Here is a 16,951-nt window from a genome sequence, read left to right on the forward strand (position 1 = left end):
ATTGTATGCTAATAAATGTTCTGCTAAAAAAAAATTCCAGTAATGTAAAAATTTGGCAACAACATAAAGTGTTTTTTTTATGTACAGCATGATATGCTTTCTGTTCTTTGTTTGTCTGCGCAATAAAAAAAACAAAACAAGGGAGCCTGTGCGTGATACTTTGCACTCAATCTCCTCAACTCATCTGACACCATAGTAACTGCAATACTTTTTGACACTCATCACACTCTTTAAAAGAGATCCTGGACCTTGTCTGGGCAATGCCAGGCTTCAACAATAACAGGGTTTTGGGGAAAAAACATCTTGACATAACATATATCTGTAATTTTGTATGAAATAAAGCACTACTAATAATTATTGAATGTTCAATACACATTAAAAAGTTAATGCAAAATAAGAGAGGTTTGGTATTAATTAAATGGATATGCACTGTATCTGTCTACGTTTCATCAATCACTTGTGGTGTTCCTCAAGGCTCTGTGTTGCGACCAATATTGTTTTCTATGTATATACTTCCACTCAGCTATACGTGGTTTAGCACCACAATGTACATTTTCATTGCAATGCATATTACTTACATTTGTATTTATCCTTCATTTTTAATGATCCTAATGGTTTAAATGTGTATGCATTTTAAATGTTAAGACATAGCTAAATACAGAAAAAAAGACTTATTTAGACTTATCGTCCTAAGTATCTAACAATTAGTGTAAAATCCAAGGTTCGTATTTAATGAAAATTTCAATCAATCATGTTTTTTATCAATTAGGGAAAACATGTTAGACATGCTCTGAGGTTTAAGGATACAGCGAAACAGACACACTTATACTACCAAGTGTAAGTCAAGAGCATTTACATAATACACTTTTGAACAGTAGGGCAAATATATATATATATATATATATATATATATATTTTTTTTTTTTTTTTTTTTTAAATGTGGTCGATTAAATATCGATTCTCAAAATCTGTGAATCTTTCAGACGAATACAGCCGGAGTTGTATTAAAAATGTCCTGGCTCTTCAAAGCTTTATAATGGCAGCGAACGGGTGTTGATGTTCAATATAGAAGTTCAATAAAGCGCATCCATCCATCATATAAAAGTGTTCCACACGGCTCCAGGGGGTTAATAAAGGCCTCCTGAAGCGAATCCATGCGAAAAATATCCATATTTAAAACTTAATAAACCGTAATCTCCAACTTCCGCTAACTGCCATATGCGCCTACACGAGTGAGTGGTGTTTCAGTTGTTTAATACACACATAAGCCAACCTGAAACATGCATGATGCAGTTTTTTCATCCTCTGCCATCTCACTATATGACGATATGAACACGAGCATCATTTCCAGCTCCTCTGAGAGTCACTTCATTAACATTTTACTGTTTAATTTAAGAAAAACTACCGTCACTTCACATACACAGCAGCTGCAGGTTCTTCCCGGCAACCCGTCAAGATAAAAGTTTGGTGTAACTTGAAGAAACGGTGACAAAAATATATTACTATTGTGCAGTAGAATGTAAGAATGTAATAACAATACTACTACTAATAAATATTATTAAAGGAATAATCACATATTCTTCTAATCGAATTGAGTCAAGAGCTTGCAAATCAGAAATGAATCAAACATCTGAATTAATATTTTTACATCTCATTAAAAAGTTTTAAATTTATTTGAAAATTGTTGTAAAAACCTTGTCGATTTGTATTGTTTTATTACAGAATTTACTGTCAGTTCATAATAAATCTATATATCTAGTTATACATTTCATTTCTGTACTTATCATTATTATGTTTAGTGGAGAATTTCCTGCTATGCTGTATGACAGATGCTAAACAAATAGGTTTTGTTTAATATTATTTATTATAAAATATGTATTATTCCTCAGTTCTTAATTCTGAATATAAATTCAGATTCTGAGTAGCACTGACTGAAACTATACTTAAACTATAATTCACTTTAGGTACAAAGTGCTGGTTATATAATCAAACATCTCTTTCCAGTTTTTATTGATATAATAGACATTTGTTTTGGTTCTTTCAGTTTGGTTACTCGCTAGAACTAACTGCATGTGTCATGACATAGCCATTCCTCTTCCACATTTAGAAAACTTCTCTCATGGTTACCTAATGTGTCCCATGAGAGTATGACAAGGTTATACACCTCCCATAGATCACTTAAACTTCAGGTGGACCTGGCTTGCACAATGATGTCTGGCACAAAAGTGTTGTTTTATTTCCTCAGTCTGACGTGGTAAACCGCAAGACTGAAATCCCGAAAGAAAGAACATAAAACAATAAATCATATGCTCTACCCTATCGTATGATGTGTTATGAACAACATGAGAAAAGAGTTACAGAATTTCCTCTGCGTTCTCGTAATTAAGTTAGGGAATCATTTTAATATGATAAATAAGCTGAGTAAAAATGCTTGCTATATAAATGAAAAAAAAAAAAAAAAAAAAAAAAATCATCCTTGCCAAAGTATTTTCCCCCCCAGCAGACAGGTTGTATTTGTCGTTTCCCAATAGTGCCGCTAATACATGAGTTTCAGTGTGTGAATTTAAGTGTAAGAAAAGTTTGCAGTCAACAATAATAATAACAATAATAATAATAATAATAAAAAAAATCTGATGAATCCTTTATATGCAGCTTTCCACTGAAAAATAAAAATCAAATAAATGAAATAATTATATAAAAATATATTTAAAAACATTTTAAATCTGCCTTTGATGTAATAATTAAGAATAAAGATTTCTAATTAATTTTTTAAGAGCGTTTAAGACTGCGTTTTGAGCAACTGAACATAATATAATGAAATATATACTCACTTTGTCGAAGGTGGCACCATGCCTGACCGTCATAGCCGTACATGGCACTAGTTCTCCAGCACTGTGATCACGGGGGTCTTGACCAAGGTGTTGAAAACAGAATTAGTGGGGGTGTTGGTAGTCATGTTTCGTCATGTGCATGCCAGTCTCCATCAAAGCATGGATGACATCACCATCAATAATGGAGATAGCTCATCAATGACCAACGGGAGGGGGCTTGTGCTTATAAAAAGAGGAAGAGTAGCCCCAAAGCACAAATACGACACCGAACAACACATGGACCCTCTCAGCACAGCAACTACGAAATACAAGACTTGGTAAGTTTAGAGCCCAACGTCTCTCTATCATGGATGCTCTATCTTGTAAATTATAGAACTTATCTTATCCTTAATTTATCCTACAGGTATCACTATGTTACCCATACGTTCTTTGGAGAAAATCATGCTTTTTATTGTGTTGTGGGGTCTTTGCAGTTTGCTCTATCTGGAGGGATTACCACTTAGGTAAGAGAGAACAGGATGCAACATATTGCTCCAAGGTTTTGTTTTCATTTTGTGATTTCAATTCAAATCTGATCACTCCATATTTCCATTTGCAACAGCAAGAGTTCAATCAGTGAAGTTCAGCTCATGCACAATGTTCGGGAACACAAGGAGATGTTAGAAAGACAGGACTGGCTTCAGCTGAAGCTCAACAATATCATCATACCCTCAATAAATGACTCCCAAAATGAGCAAAAAGGAAAAACCAACAACCCATCCGTCAGACGTTTAAGAAAGGGGGAAGGTGCGGCGTGGATCTTAAACTGACATTGTCAAAACTGATGTTTTGAAAAGCTAATGAACTCTAAATAATGAAAAGTGTTTTCTCAGTAACGCCAGTGCAGGAGGAGGAGGACACAGTAAGTGTCAATTAAAATATATTATTGTACTCTGAGAAAGAAGGTGCACTGCTTTCCTTATGCCTTTTTTATTTATTTTCACATGTATTTTTATTTATTTTTAAACAATTGTTATTTAGATACTGAAAGATAATTTTCAGACACTGTGTAGGACATACAAAGGACAATGTCTTAACCTTGTAGTAGGCCTCTCTGTTGTGACTGTTTTCGTTTTGGTTTACTGTCCTGACACTTTAAATGTATTTGCAAGAAATATTTGTCCTTTCTTTGTTAGACATCCAACAATTGCACTAAAATGTGGACCAAATGGATGTTTTTAACTGTACACTATATTACATACACAACAAACTAAGCAAGACTGAGTTACTTTGTGTTACCTTTTCTTTTTCTTTCTTTCTTTCTTTCTTTCTTTCTTTCTTTCTTTCTTTCTTTCTTTCTGTGTGGTTAACAACTTGTAATCTGATCAATTTTAAAAAGCCCATTGACTACATGACGCAGTTCTCGCGATACTTCAGTGAAGTCGCGTTTCCTGTCAGCAGTTGGTGGAGATCAAATTCGCTTTTTCAGAAAAAGCTGATGGTCCTCTTCAAAATTTGACGGTCATTCTTTTCTGTTTACCTCACGGGAGAAGACTAGTAATTAACTACTTTACAGACTATGCTCACGACACTGTAAAAAGGTAAGACTTTATTTAATTCATAATCCAAACGTCTGTTGTTTTGTTGGTTAGCTTCGGTGGCTAGCTAATAGTTCTGTAACGTCCGCTGAGGTTTTGTGTGTGAAGATGAGTCCGCTGCTTAACAACACACCAGGCATATAGTCGCACATTTAACTATAAATCCTTGCTTAATTAATGGGTAAGGCATTTAAAATAGCGTTTTTTTTCTTTTGTTCTTTCTTTTTTTTTGCCATGTATCGACTCTCTGGCAGGATGACACACCATCCGCGAGATTTCGATCAGTCATTGATCAGTTGGACGGATGTCAATCTGTTGCTTTTGGCCTTGAAGAGTTTTTAAAACCATTTTAAATGAATAATGTTATGAAATCGCGCTATTTACAGATCAGATCAGGCCCTAAAATTATATGTATACTCAACCCACTCATGCATGAATTAAGAGCTTACATAGAAAAACAATGTTTCTTTTGACTTTTTACAAAACAATACATTGACCTAAAACTGGTAGGCGTTGTTACCAGAACTTTAGAGTAAACAAGAAAGCTTTAGAAGAAGAACATTAGAACATTATTACGTTGCTTTAAGTCGGTAAGGCAAATGTGGCTTAATAAGGTTGACAAAATTATATGCTTAAAATGTATTGTGTATTTTTTTCCTCTTAAAATTACTTGCCTTCTGCTGCAAAGAGTATAATAATTTATAGTTCTTTTTTCATTACATGATGTGTTTGTAATATAATATTATTTTCAGTATTATTTGGGGCACCACTTTCATCAGAAGTGAGGAATTTGTGTAAAGTAAAAATAAGTAATGTCGTGGTGGTTTGGCTGTAACCGTTTCTTCATCACATCCTAAATGGTTAAAAATTGCCTTTTTGCTGAATGACCACATGCATCAGGGGTTTAAGCCACACTTTAAAATTATGTACATATTTAAATACTTAAACATGTTATATGTTATATACCATTTAGAAATGTTTAATTGTGACTTAAGTGTCCAACATCTTAATTCGAATGCGCAGACATTTCTGTTAGCAAAGAAACAATGTAAAAGCGATTGCTGTGCTAAATGCATTACATTGGTTGTTATTTAATGACATTATATCAGGTTATGAGAAAAAAGTCTGAATGAATGGTCTGCTTGTATTTTTGGGGCACAACCAGTATCACATGAGTTGTGTAAAGTGTGTAAACACTGCAAATTACTCACACACTACAGGATGATAAATGTAGCAATTCACTTCCTTGTAAGTGTTTACTGAAACTACTGGTTTGTCTACTTGTGAGTCACTTAACCACCAGATTTCAAAGGTTAACAGTTTGTGGTTTAAGATACATTATAAGAACTTTGACTTACAATTTTGTGCAGCAACAGTGTTTTATTTAGTTCACCGACTCTTTTGTTATCTAATGTAGAATATATAGTACTTGGCACTGTATGTAGGAATTAGAAACTAGCCAAGGTTTTATCAGAAGTCCTCAGCTATGTTATTTGCTCAGTGCATGGGCGAGGAAGAAAGGGGTGGTCTCTGGCTCTCTGTATTTGTTGTTTTATTTTAAGGAACTGGTTTAAATGGACAACTATCTTTGGAATTTCCTGAGCTTTGAAAAAAAAATAGAAGCGCTGTGCACGGAGGGAGTGGTGCTATACACAAACGTCTGATTCATATCCCATCTTAAATTGCATCGTATTATTTGTCCAGTAAGTTTCAGGATTACGTATGTTTGACATAATTTGACTTTCAAAGTGTCCTTACCGTGGTGCAGTAATGTATCCGATTATAATACAATGATACTTTGATATTTACCATGGTACTGTGTATTTTTTTAAACAAGGGTCAACCAGAACCATAGTGATACAGTAGTGCTACTGTTCATTTATGTTCTACAGGTGTGTATGCACACAGTGAGTCAGTAGTTTGACAAACACTAGGGCTCAGGCCCCGTTTCTCCTGTTTGTTGCACTCATGACATCCAGCTGAATTTACCCCAGGCATTTCCTGATCAACTGGAACAGAAGCCATTAAAACACACCCTCACTCAATCCTGTGCGATCGCTCTCATCCGCTGCCATATTCACTCTGTTGTTTATTTGAATATTTGTAGTCACTGTAAATATGCTACATTCCTGCCTGAGCACCTGGCATAAACAAATATCATAAATGGGGTGTGAATTACATTAAAGGTTGTCTTGGGCGTGTGTTATTGGTTTATCTGCCTTTTTTGTCTTTTGCCTCTTCAGTAAATGTGTTTGTTTTACAGCACACTTTCATAGTTGTTGTAGATGGCAGAGGGTGGTCTTTATGGGTACATTACACAGTAGCAATGCTTTTAGTTAGTAAAGTGTCTTGTAAATGTAAGATAAAACTCCCAAAGTTAGTAATTTATCAGAATGTTAACAATAAGGTCCTGTGTCCCAAATTCTGTTCTATTTTTTTCTTGATTCGGTGTTATAGATTTATTACAAATTTATAAATTAAAATTGTGATTATGAAACAAATTTTAACAATGAACTTTAACAATGAATCGGTCTCTGAGCGATTTTCGAACTTTTGATTAATTCATCCAAACTTTGACAAATGCCATGACACTTTGTATTGTACAGTAAATTCTATTTTTATGACTGGATTTTGCGATTCCATCTGCGGTTTTTGCATTGCAGAATTCATAGGGCCCTGTGCAGTGAATTGTGCGCCTGAATTGAATCATGAGGTGCCTAAAGATTGCCATCTTTATCAGTAACCCCCCTATTACTGACCACGTCCTGTTGCACAGTATTAGAGGGTATTGTAGTGTATTTCTAAAGTGCATGGTAACCAACTTTTTGCTGCATTTCTGTTAATAGGCAGGACTATAAAGTTCAAGACTTGTTGCGCTTGCCAGCAAAGTGGAAAAAAGTGTCTCAATCAGTGTTATTTTAAGATCATTGAGATACTATTATAATTTTTATTAATATTTAGAATTGATTTTAATTTTTATATTTTCTGTTTTCACTTTGATTTATTTTTCATTTTTATTTAATTGTCATATAGTAATATTAATTTTAAACTGCACACACACACACTGCTGTTCAAAAGTTTGTGATTATTAACATTTTTTTAAAGAAGTCACTTGTGCTCAAAGTTGCATTTGTTTGATCAAAAATATGAAAAAAAATATATATATTATTGCAATTTAAAATAACAGTTTTCTATCTCAATATACTTTCAAATGTAATTTATTTCTGTGATAAAAAGCTTAATTTTCATCGTCATTACTTTAGTCTTCAGTGTCACATGATCCTTCAGAAATCTTTCTGATATGCTGATTTATGTTGCAGTTTGCTGCTTAATTTTTGGAACCTCTGATCATTTTTTTGACTCTTTGATGAATAAAAAGCTAAAAAGAACAACATTAATTTAAAATAGAAACTTTTGTCTAACAATATAAGTCTCTACTATCACTTTTTTCAATTTAACGCATACTTGCTGAGAAAAAAAAAAGTTATTAATAAAAATAAAATAAATAAAAAATAAATAAAACAATAAAAAAAAAACTTTTGGATGGTAATTTATACTGTTAGAAAATATTTTTTATTTAAAATAAATCCTGTTCTTTTTAAATTTTTATTTAACGGTTTCCAACATTGATAATTGATATTAATAATAATTAAAAAATATATATATTAGAATTGTGTGACACTGAAGACTGGGGTAATGATGCTGAAAATTCAGCTTTCATCACATGAATAAATTGTATTTAAAAGTGTATTAAAATAGAAAACCACTATTTTAAATTACAATAATATTTTTTCTGTAGTTTTGATCAAATAAATGCAGTCTTGATGAGCAGAAAAAAAAAACATTACAAATCTTATATAATCCCAAATTTTGAATGGCAGTGTGTATGTATATAAATTATTTTTAAAATATCTATATAGCTTTAATGAATAATTTCAGTTTTAGTTATTTTAGTGCATCAAGTTAAACCAAACAAAGATGAGAAATGTTTCCTTAGTATGTTATTTCAGTGTTTATTTTGTTTCAAGTAACGTAAAACTTAATGGTTTTAGTTAATTATAATAACTCTGGTCTCAGTTTTACTATGCAGAGATGTGAACAATCATGACATTAGCTCTCTGTGGTGTTGTGGGAGTCGTTTCACCTTAAATTACACCGGGAGTCTGGTCCTCTCAAGAGACGCTGAATTATGACACTGGGTCATGTCTTCAGAGGTGTTTTCTAAGGTCTCTCTCTGTTTTTCGCTTCTTGCAGTGGCCAGATGTGTTAGACTGTCCAGGTGAAAATGAACATGCATGGTGCCAGTGGAGGCTGTGACCGATCCAGAGATCGACGTCGCTCCAGTGACCGCTCTCGGGACTCCTCACACGAACGTGGAGAAGGCCAGCTCACACCCTGTATTCGCAACGTGACCTCACCCACACGGCAACACAACAGCGGTGAGAAAAAACATTTGTCTTTTCGGTTTTGATGTGGCTGTTCATATAAGTGTCGGCAAGTGTCATCATGTCGTATATGTGTCACGTGAGCAGATCGCGAGGGCGGCTCATCACGACCCAGCAGCCCCAGGCCTCAGAGGATCTCTCCCAGCAGCAGCAGCAGTGGGGTGGCCAGCAGCCGCAACAGTAGCTTGTCCAGTTCAGAGGGCACATACAAGAGCATGGGCCCTGGTGAGATGGTCTTCGTCTACGAGAATGTCAAAGATGGAGCCCGCAGCGTTCGCACATCAGAGAAGGTCACACTTATTGTGGATAACACTCGTTTCGTGGTGGACCCCTCGATTTTCACAGCACAGCCCAACACCATGCTGGGCAGGTAAGCAGCAGACCAATCGGCTGTCAAAAAGTTCTTTCAACTTCATGTAGTGCAGGGTTTTTTTTTTTGATTTTGATTATTTTTTTTAGAAATCGAGGAATCGCGATTTTGAATAAAAATATTATCGAACATTAGAATTAGACATTTTGACAACATCCCAATGATAACAGTAAAGAGGAAAGAACGATCCAACCACATGTTGGCACACATGATTAACCGCTCACGTGTGACGTGCTCATATCGTTAGGAACCATTCACACAGAATGTGCTATTGTGTTGACAAAGATGCGATGCAGGCAGTGGAATAGGAAAAACGTGCAAGAACATGGAAGTGGACAACTTTTAACTTGAGCGCCGTGTTTTTATAACACCGGTTCATGCATGAGATGCTGCAGGAGACGCAAGTGCAACAGTCAAACGCGTCCATGTTTACTTAGAAAAAACAATGGAAAAGCAGCGCAGTTGAATAAAAAAAACTTGTGAAGAACTACTACTGTATGTCTGCTATTTTATGTTTGCATCATGGTGACAGTCTGAAAGCTGCTGTTCAATGTTTTTACAGAACATTTATAGTTAATAGTCTACTGGTGTTATACCTTTAGTTATTTTGAATTTGAGTTACCTTGACATTTAAGATTTTTTAAAAAGCATTTTCCTCATATTATTTGTTTAATATATATAATATGTAAGACAAGATGTTCGTACAAGATGTAGTTGTAGTTCATGCATCTTTTCTGCAAAGATATTTTACCATTTACATCATGTTGACAGCTTCATGTGTGGTGCACTTGGAATAGAATTTTCTTTAACAAAAGGGTTAATAGAGAAAAAAGTTAGCCTGCTTGAATCATATTGTTTTTAGCCTACATTTTCAAGCTGACTACTTAAAAAATCGTAAAAAATTTAAAAGCAATTAGACGTTCTGAAAATATTGAAACTTTAATTTTTTTGCTGTATCACCCAGCCCTACCTTCATGTCATTTAAAACATATACGACCACATTTACGCCTAGTATTAAAGATTAGTTTTGTCTGATAAATACAAGTAGGGTGCAAATCATTTTGTGGTCTGATGATTCCTTAAAACACATTCAGAGGCTGTTGAAAGTATTTGTGACCACTGAAATCTAATTTTTAAAAGACCTTTTAAGTCATGCATTTTTTTCAAGATATTAAATAAAACAAATACCATTTGTCCATATAGAACAAACCTGTATTCTCTGAATAAATCATGTATCTAATGATTATTTTACTTGATTAAGCAGCTTGGGGAACACATTCAACTGCACAACAAGGAAGCCACTGGTTCATCAACGCATTTCAATATGTATTAAACATGGTTTACATACTAATATATAGGGGTGTGACGAGACACTTATCCCACGACACGAGACTGGGTTCACGGGAATGAGACGAGACGAGATTTTTAAACTTTCTTAAGAAATCCTCAATGATAAAATATATAGGGAAAATAGTCTTTTATTCAAGACTAATTATAATGTAGCCCCATTTTATTAAGTAACCCCATTTAAGACTTTACTACCTTAGATTTTATCTAACTGAATTTAAGATGCTTCATGATCACACACAAACAAAAAAAATAACAGAAAAATTACATGAGGGAGAGTAGATGATGACAGAACTAGCCCTCTATCTCAGCCTGTAATCTTTTTAAATACATTTTCTTATTGTTGTTTCTCAAAAACATTTCTGTATTTTTCTGTAGAATGTTTGGATCTGGACGGGAACACAATTTCACTCGGCCCAATGAGAAGGGAGAGTATGAGGTCGCAGAGGGCATCAGTTCCACTGTGTTTAGAGCCATTTTGGTAGGTCTTTGTCACTAGACGTCTCATTTTTACTGTCTTACTGCACACATTTAGGCGAGTCACAAAATGCATGTACAGAATGATTCATTTTATATGTGATGCTTAGCTCTGGATTCTAAAGTAAATATTTTATCTTAAGTAACTTTTATCAAGGATATTCCAAATGGACTCTTTTGTTTAGGTAGCAGGACAAGTGACAACATTTTAAAATTGTTAATTTGGACACAGTGCACTGATAAAGTTGATTTGTATGGGTGAATTAGTGTTTAAAGACAGGTTTGTGGTTTAGTAACAGGCTTTTACTGTGGGCTGCTTCGGCTCTGGGAACATCTCATAATGAGCTTCCAGCAACAGCTTTTAAATAATGATGTTAAGTGCAGCATAAGCCTGTCATCAGCTTTGCTGTATATCCTGCTGTAATGATCTTTCGCTGCAGTGTCTCTTATGCTGCTGCGCAGAGCACTGTAGACAATCGATAAAATCAGATGAGTGCATTCAAACAATGACACTGACTAGTAATCCAGAGAGAGGATGTGTTGAGTGTGAGAGCTCAAGCGTGCTGTTTGCAGGACCAGTTTAAATGCAATACAATAATCCCTATTTTTTTATGTAAGAGGGGATGAGGAGTGGGATTTGAATTTGCATCACCTTTGTGAGCTCTTTGGCTCTAACGTATCAAGGACATGTGGCATCAGACACAATTTTGTCTGATGCAATAAGCCATTATTTTCATGTAAAAGATGCTAACCAATAAATAGCTCATATTTAAGTTTTATGATTTTTTTTTTTATAATATAAATAATAAAAAAATAACAATAAAAATAACCTCTAAAAAATCATTTTAAATGCTGGAATTGAATTTAGGCATCACAGCATAATGTACAATATAAGAATTGGATATTCATTATGATATTTGCTAAAGGTTATATTTAACTGTTATTAAATTATGAATGTTTCAAAAGATTAACTGAGTGCTTGGTTCTTGCTTTAGGTGACTGTACATGTAAAAATGAGCATGCACAGTTGCATTTTAAATAAGTTTTGTCAAATGAAAAAAAAATTGCAGAAATAGCCTATAACTGATATAGTATTGAAATATTGTGCATCCGTAGTGTTAAGTTAAAAGTCATCAGCACTTGTCTAGTTTGCTGACAGTGAGCGGCAGTGCACGTGAATCTGGCTTACATCCATGTGTGTCTTTAAGCGGTGCTGCTTCTGTAATGTCATCTTTTGTGTTGTCTGTTCTTTCTCTAACTGGCAGGATTACTATAAATCTGGGATAATCCGTTGTCCTGATGGAATCTCCATTCCAGAGCTGAGAGAAGCGTGCGACTATCTGTGCATCTCTTTTGACTACAGTACTATCAAGTGCCGAGACCTGAGTGAGTAATTCTTGAAATGCCCTTCTGATACTTGAGATTCACATTAAGGAAATGCTAAAAATGTACACACCCTCAGTCCATCCAAGAAGTGGATGAGTTTGATTCTTCATCGGAATAGATTTGGAGAAATTCAGCGTTACATCACTTGCTTAACAATGGATCCTCTGCAGTGAATGGGTCCTGTCAGAATGAGAGTTCAACTCCAGTCCATGAATTAATGCTGACTGACTGTTTTTCATTTTTGGATGAGCTATTCCTTTAAAGGGGTCATCAGATGCAAAGTTCACTTTTACATGTTGTTTGAACATTAATGTGTGTTGGCAGTGTATGAACAAGTCTACCCTATAATGATAAAAATGAATGATTATGATTAATGATTAATGTAAAAATAATATCCCCTTTTTCATATCGAGCCATTCTCAGATGCCTGTCGGTGTGGCGTAACACCGACAGAGGCCGCTCCCATGATAGTTGATTGACATGAGCGTCTTACCTCAGACCGGCCTTACAACAGTCTGACCTCCATCGTTTTGATGCTGGAGCAGGGATGAAAGTTAGACAAGAATATCTCCGATTGAGCAATTGAGGTGTTGTGTTGCTGCATGTAATAATGAACATAGTGGTCGTCATTTACTCCCGACATCTGAGCCGCTGAAGATACAGTAGATTAAGTTTGTGTGTGAAGGGAATGCGCCTCCCCATCTACATATATCCGTCCAACCATTGAGAATTTTTAACCGAAGTATATTATAGACTTTTCATTAAGACCCTAAAGAATCATATCAACTTGTGGAAAATGGGCATCCGATGACCCCTTTAACCTTTTGTCAGTGTCCATGCCAGTACTGTGATCTGACAACTGTGGTATTTTAACAATATTTTCTACAAAATGGCTGATTTTCTTTTTTTTGATCGACATGACTTGTCTCTTCAGGTGCCCTGATGCATGAGCTGTCCAATGATGGTGCTCGACGGCAGTTTGAGTTCTATCTGGAGGAGATGGTGCTTCCTCTAATGGTGGCAAGTGCTCAGAGCGGAGAGAGGGAGTGTCATATAGTTGTGCTCACAGACGATGACGTGGTGGACTGGGACGAGGAGTACCCACCTCAGATGGGAGAGGAGTATTCACAAAGTAATCACACACACTTTTGAGTTATCTTGAAAACATTTTATAAGTATTTTACTGAAACTGAAAGAAGTAAGTAAATAAAGTTTATTTTATAATCAAATATTTAATCAAATTAATGTAATAATCAGCACTCAGATAAAAACTTAATTTGAATTGGTGCAGTTTTATATCAATATTTTAAATTATATAATTATGCATTCCAATTCATGGTTGAAATCTACACTTTAAATGTTAGCTGTAATTAAAAAGTTGTCTTATCATCATTATTATTATTAAAGCATACATAAAATAATGAAAACAACATGCTAAGTAAAATATAATGAATATATAGTATAATGCGTCTGTTTAGTAAAATACTTCTCTAGAATTTTTTTTCTTGCTAATTAATAAACTGGATGTTGAATGGCATTGCTTAGGTAAATATAATGTTACATGACATTGTTTACAAGCTGTTTTAGTGACGTCTTTCTGTGATTGATTGAGCAGTTATTGCAATTTATAGACCTTATAGACTTCATTTTTGATAAGAACAAAAACATAGCTGTGAGGGATGGAAGTACAGTATGTTCAATGGATTGTACTGTTGTTTAACAGCAGACTTGAACATCTTTACAAAAAATACTTTCGGTAGACAAAAACAGCTTTGGGAGGTTGGCAAAAAGCATGTGATCTATTTTTAGTTGCTGAAATTTCATCACGAGTGTTTTTGTGTGTGGCTTCATTATACTAAAATATTTATTTTTCCCTCTTGTAGTTATATACAGTACAAAACTGTATCGTTTCTTCAAGTACATTGAAAACCGTGATGTAGCCAAATCAGTTTTAAAAGAGCGAGGACTCAAGAAAATTAGGCTGGGTATCGAAGGTAAGACTCCTTTTTATTGCATGCTATTTTCTACAACATTATACCTAATAATTCAAATATGCATCTCATTTTAATAATTTAGTGGGATAGTTCACCCAAAAAAATTAATTCTGTGAAGTAGCAATGAATCAAATATGGCAACAGGTGTCAGGTTTGACCTTTGGTCACTGCAAATCTGAGAACCAAAGATGTTTATTATTGTCTCCAAATTTGACTTGATATTGAGCAGCATGATGGCTGATGGCTGAAATGTAATGATAGCCAATGAGATGCAAACAAATTTGCTAAAATGAAATGTTAACTTATTTTACACCGCATTTATTCAAAATTCACTACAAACTTGAAAATAGAAATTCTCTGCTTTACATTCACAAAGTCAATAGAACTAGGGCCAGACGTAATGGCCTTTGGCAATCAGTCTTCCTTTAGTTGAAAGGTGCCATATTTGATTTGAAAGCTACTATGAAGTGCAAGATTTTGCATGAGGGTAAATATAATGACTAGAGATGCACAGATTGCAATTTTCTTGGCCGTTTAATGTATAAATAATTGTGTAATATTAATATTTTAAATATTTTTTTTAAACCTACAAATAAATGTTGCATGAAACAAATACATTATCAGTCATCGTAAGTGTGACGTCAAAACGGACCAGCTCAGAATCGGTAGACTGACCGGTCGGTCATTGGTCTGGGCCGATCATTAAGAAAACGGGCTAGTTAAGTCCCTGGCCAGTCAATCTGTGCATCTCTAATAATGACAGAATTTTAGTTTTAACCACCTTTTCCCATTATGACCCACATCGTAAAAACACATCTTTTGATTATCAAATCTGCACTTGTAGGTTATCCAACATACAAAGAGAAAGTGAAAAAGCGTCCCGGCGGCCGACCCGAAGTCATCTACAACTACGTCCAAAGACCCTTCATCCGCATGTCCTGGGAGAAGGAGGAAGGCAAGAGTCGGCATGTGGACTTCCAGTGCGTGAAGAGCAAGTCGATCACGAACCTGGCAGCGGCCGCGGCAGACATTCCCCAGGACCAGCTTGTGGTGATGCACCCCGGACCACAAGTGGATGAACTGGACATTCTTCCCAACCACCCTCCCCCAGGTCAGCACTACAGCAACAACTTCAACAACGAGCCTGACCCCGACGCCCCCTCACCTGCCGTCTGAGAGCAGACGCCCCTTCACAGCATGCTGCAGCATGAACCAGAGTGACACTATAACCAGATTGCCTTCTGCACCTCCTCCACAGCCTTAGAGCCTCAACTGTCTAGTTACTGTATTTAAAAAGAAAAAGAAGAAAAAAAAAACACAAAACACAACATCATAGACTTGGGATACTGGCATGGGCAGTGCTGTCCTGTTCCGTCTTCGCTGTTCTCTTTTTTTTTTTTTAACTTGACCAAAGGAAATTTATTTTTGTTTGTTTGAAATGAAGTTAGCAACCTCACTTCTTTTGTAATTGGGCCTATTATATGATAATAATTATTATTACTATTGTTCTTTTCCATTTTACTATATTATTACCAAGTTTAATTATTATAATTTTGAAGTTCTTTTCACTTGATGCATTTGGGTTTGGTGCCACTTCTTTTTTTTTTTTTTTTTTTTTTTTGGAAAGCTCGATCTCCTCAATACTCCTGTGTCTCTTCAGGAGGTCCATTTGCCTGGTGAATGAATGCAGTGTTTTTCTTAGATGGACATTAATTTATCTGCTCAAGATCTGTCTGTTCAAGCGCTTGAAAATCATTGTATTAATAAAGATATATAATATACTGTGTTTGACATTAAGTTAAATTTTTGGTTGTTTTTTGGTGTTTCGCTGATCTCAAACATTATAGCAGAAGCTGTAGTGTAACACATGGGCCTAAAAATAGTTCCACTTACAGAATAGATGCAGTCAAGTTTGGGAATACTTGATATTCAGTTTAAAAGCGGATCTTAATGTAAAAATATGCATATTTTATGTAGAAAACATTATATCTGAAGCAATTGCTACCAAACAATGAATTGATTGGTTGTTGGTGCCAGACCAGCTGGTCTAATGGACCATTCTCGGGTCATCATTATCATCATAAATCCTTTGAAGTTTTTTATATTTTGAATTTTAAAAATATGTATGTACGTTTATAACATTATACTTTGTATTATATCACTTTTTTATCTAGGTACAAAAAAACTAGTTAACGCTATGCAGGAGTGTTTCTAATGCAGCGTCTATGGGAGGAATGGTAAATTTGGAAATGTGAGAAAGGTCCATAGTGTGTTCAAGTCATGTCAAATAGATCGTATTTACGAGCTGAACGCACGAGTCCCACCACAAAGTTGTTGTTATGAGTGGAAAACTCGAAATCTTCTTTAAAGAAGTCCACTTCCAAAACAAAGATTCACATATAATGTACTCACCCTCTCGTCATCCAAGATGTGCATGTCTTTCTTCAGTTGTAAAGAAATTGTTTTTTGAGAAAAAAAAAATCACCATTTTTCTAAATAAAATGGACTGCTATGGTGCCCCGAT

At 35.0% G+C, this 16,951-nt stretch overlaps 2 protein-coding genes across 2 annotated transcripts; both read left to right on the forward strand.

Moving 5' to 3' along the window:
• Positions 1-3,100: 3,100 nt before the first annotated feature.
• pth1b (parathyroid hormone 1b) lies at positions 3,101-4,060 on the forward strand. The gene is made up of 3 exons (XM_051114633.1): positions 3,101-3,148; positions 3,235-3,334; positions 3,433-4,060. The coding sequence occupies exons 2-3, from the start codon at positions 3,243-3,245 to the stop codon at positions 3,638-3,640; spliced, it is 300 nt and encodes a 99-aa protein (XP_050970590.1). The 5' UTR covers positions 3,101-3,148; positions 3,235-3,242; the 3' UTR covers positions 3,641-4,060.
• Positions 4,061-4,252: 192 nt separating this feature from the next.
• Positions 4,253-16,224, forward strand: btbd10b (BTB (POZ) domain containing 10b). The gene is made up of 8 exons (XM_051114619.1): positions 4,253-4,411; positions 8,663-8,847; positions 8,941-9,223; positions 10,949-11,051; positions 12,313-12,433; positions 13,368-13,565; positions 14,317-14,427; positions 15,272-16,224. Exons 2-8 carry the CDS (start codon positions 8,694-8,696, stop codon positions 15,601-15,603), a joined length of 1,302 nt encoding a protein of 433 aa, XP_050970576.1. The 5' UTR covers positions 4,253-4,411; positions 8,663-8,693; the 3' UTR covers positions 15,604-16,224.
• Positions 16,225-16,951: the final 727 nt, after the last annotated feature.

The sequence above is a fragment of the Labeo rohita genome, chromosome 7, assembly GCF_022985175.1.
Source record: "Labeo rohita strain BAU-BD-2019 chromosome 7, IGBB_LRoh.1.0, whole genome shotgun sequence".
Lineage (NCBI taxonomy): Eukaryota > Metazoa > Chordata > Actinopteri > Cypriniformes > Cyprinidae > Labeo > Labeo rohita.

Bases quoted from the DNA above. Each gene is read 5' to 3' on its own strand.
- pth1b (XM_051114633.1), top strand. From the start codon at position 3,243: ATGTTACCCATACGTTCTTTGGAGAAAATCATGCTTTTTATTGTGTTG. The intron at 3,335-3,432 runs GTAAGAGAGAAC...CATTTGCAACAG, and splicing joins CTGGAGGGATTACCACTTAG to CAAGAGTTCAATCAGTGAAG.
- btbd10b (XM_051114619.1), top strand. From the start codon at position 8,694: ATGAACATGCATGGTGCCAGTGGAGGCTGTGACCGATCCAGAGATCGA. The intron at 8,848-8,940 runs GTGAGAAAAAAC...TCACGTGAGCAG, and splicing joins CACACGGCAACACAACAGCG to ATCGCGAGGGCGGCTCATCA. The intron at 14,428-15,271 runs GTAAGACTCCTT...CTGCACTTGTAG, and splicing joins AATTAGGCTGGGTATCGAAG to GTTATCCAACATACAAAGAG.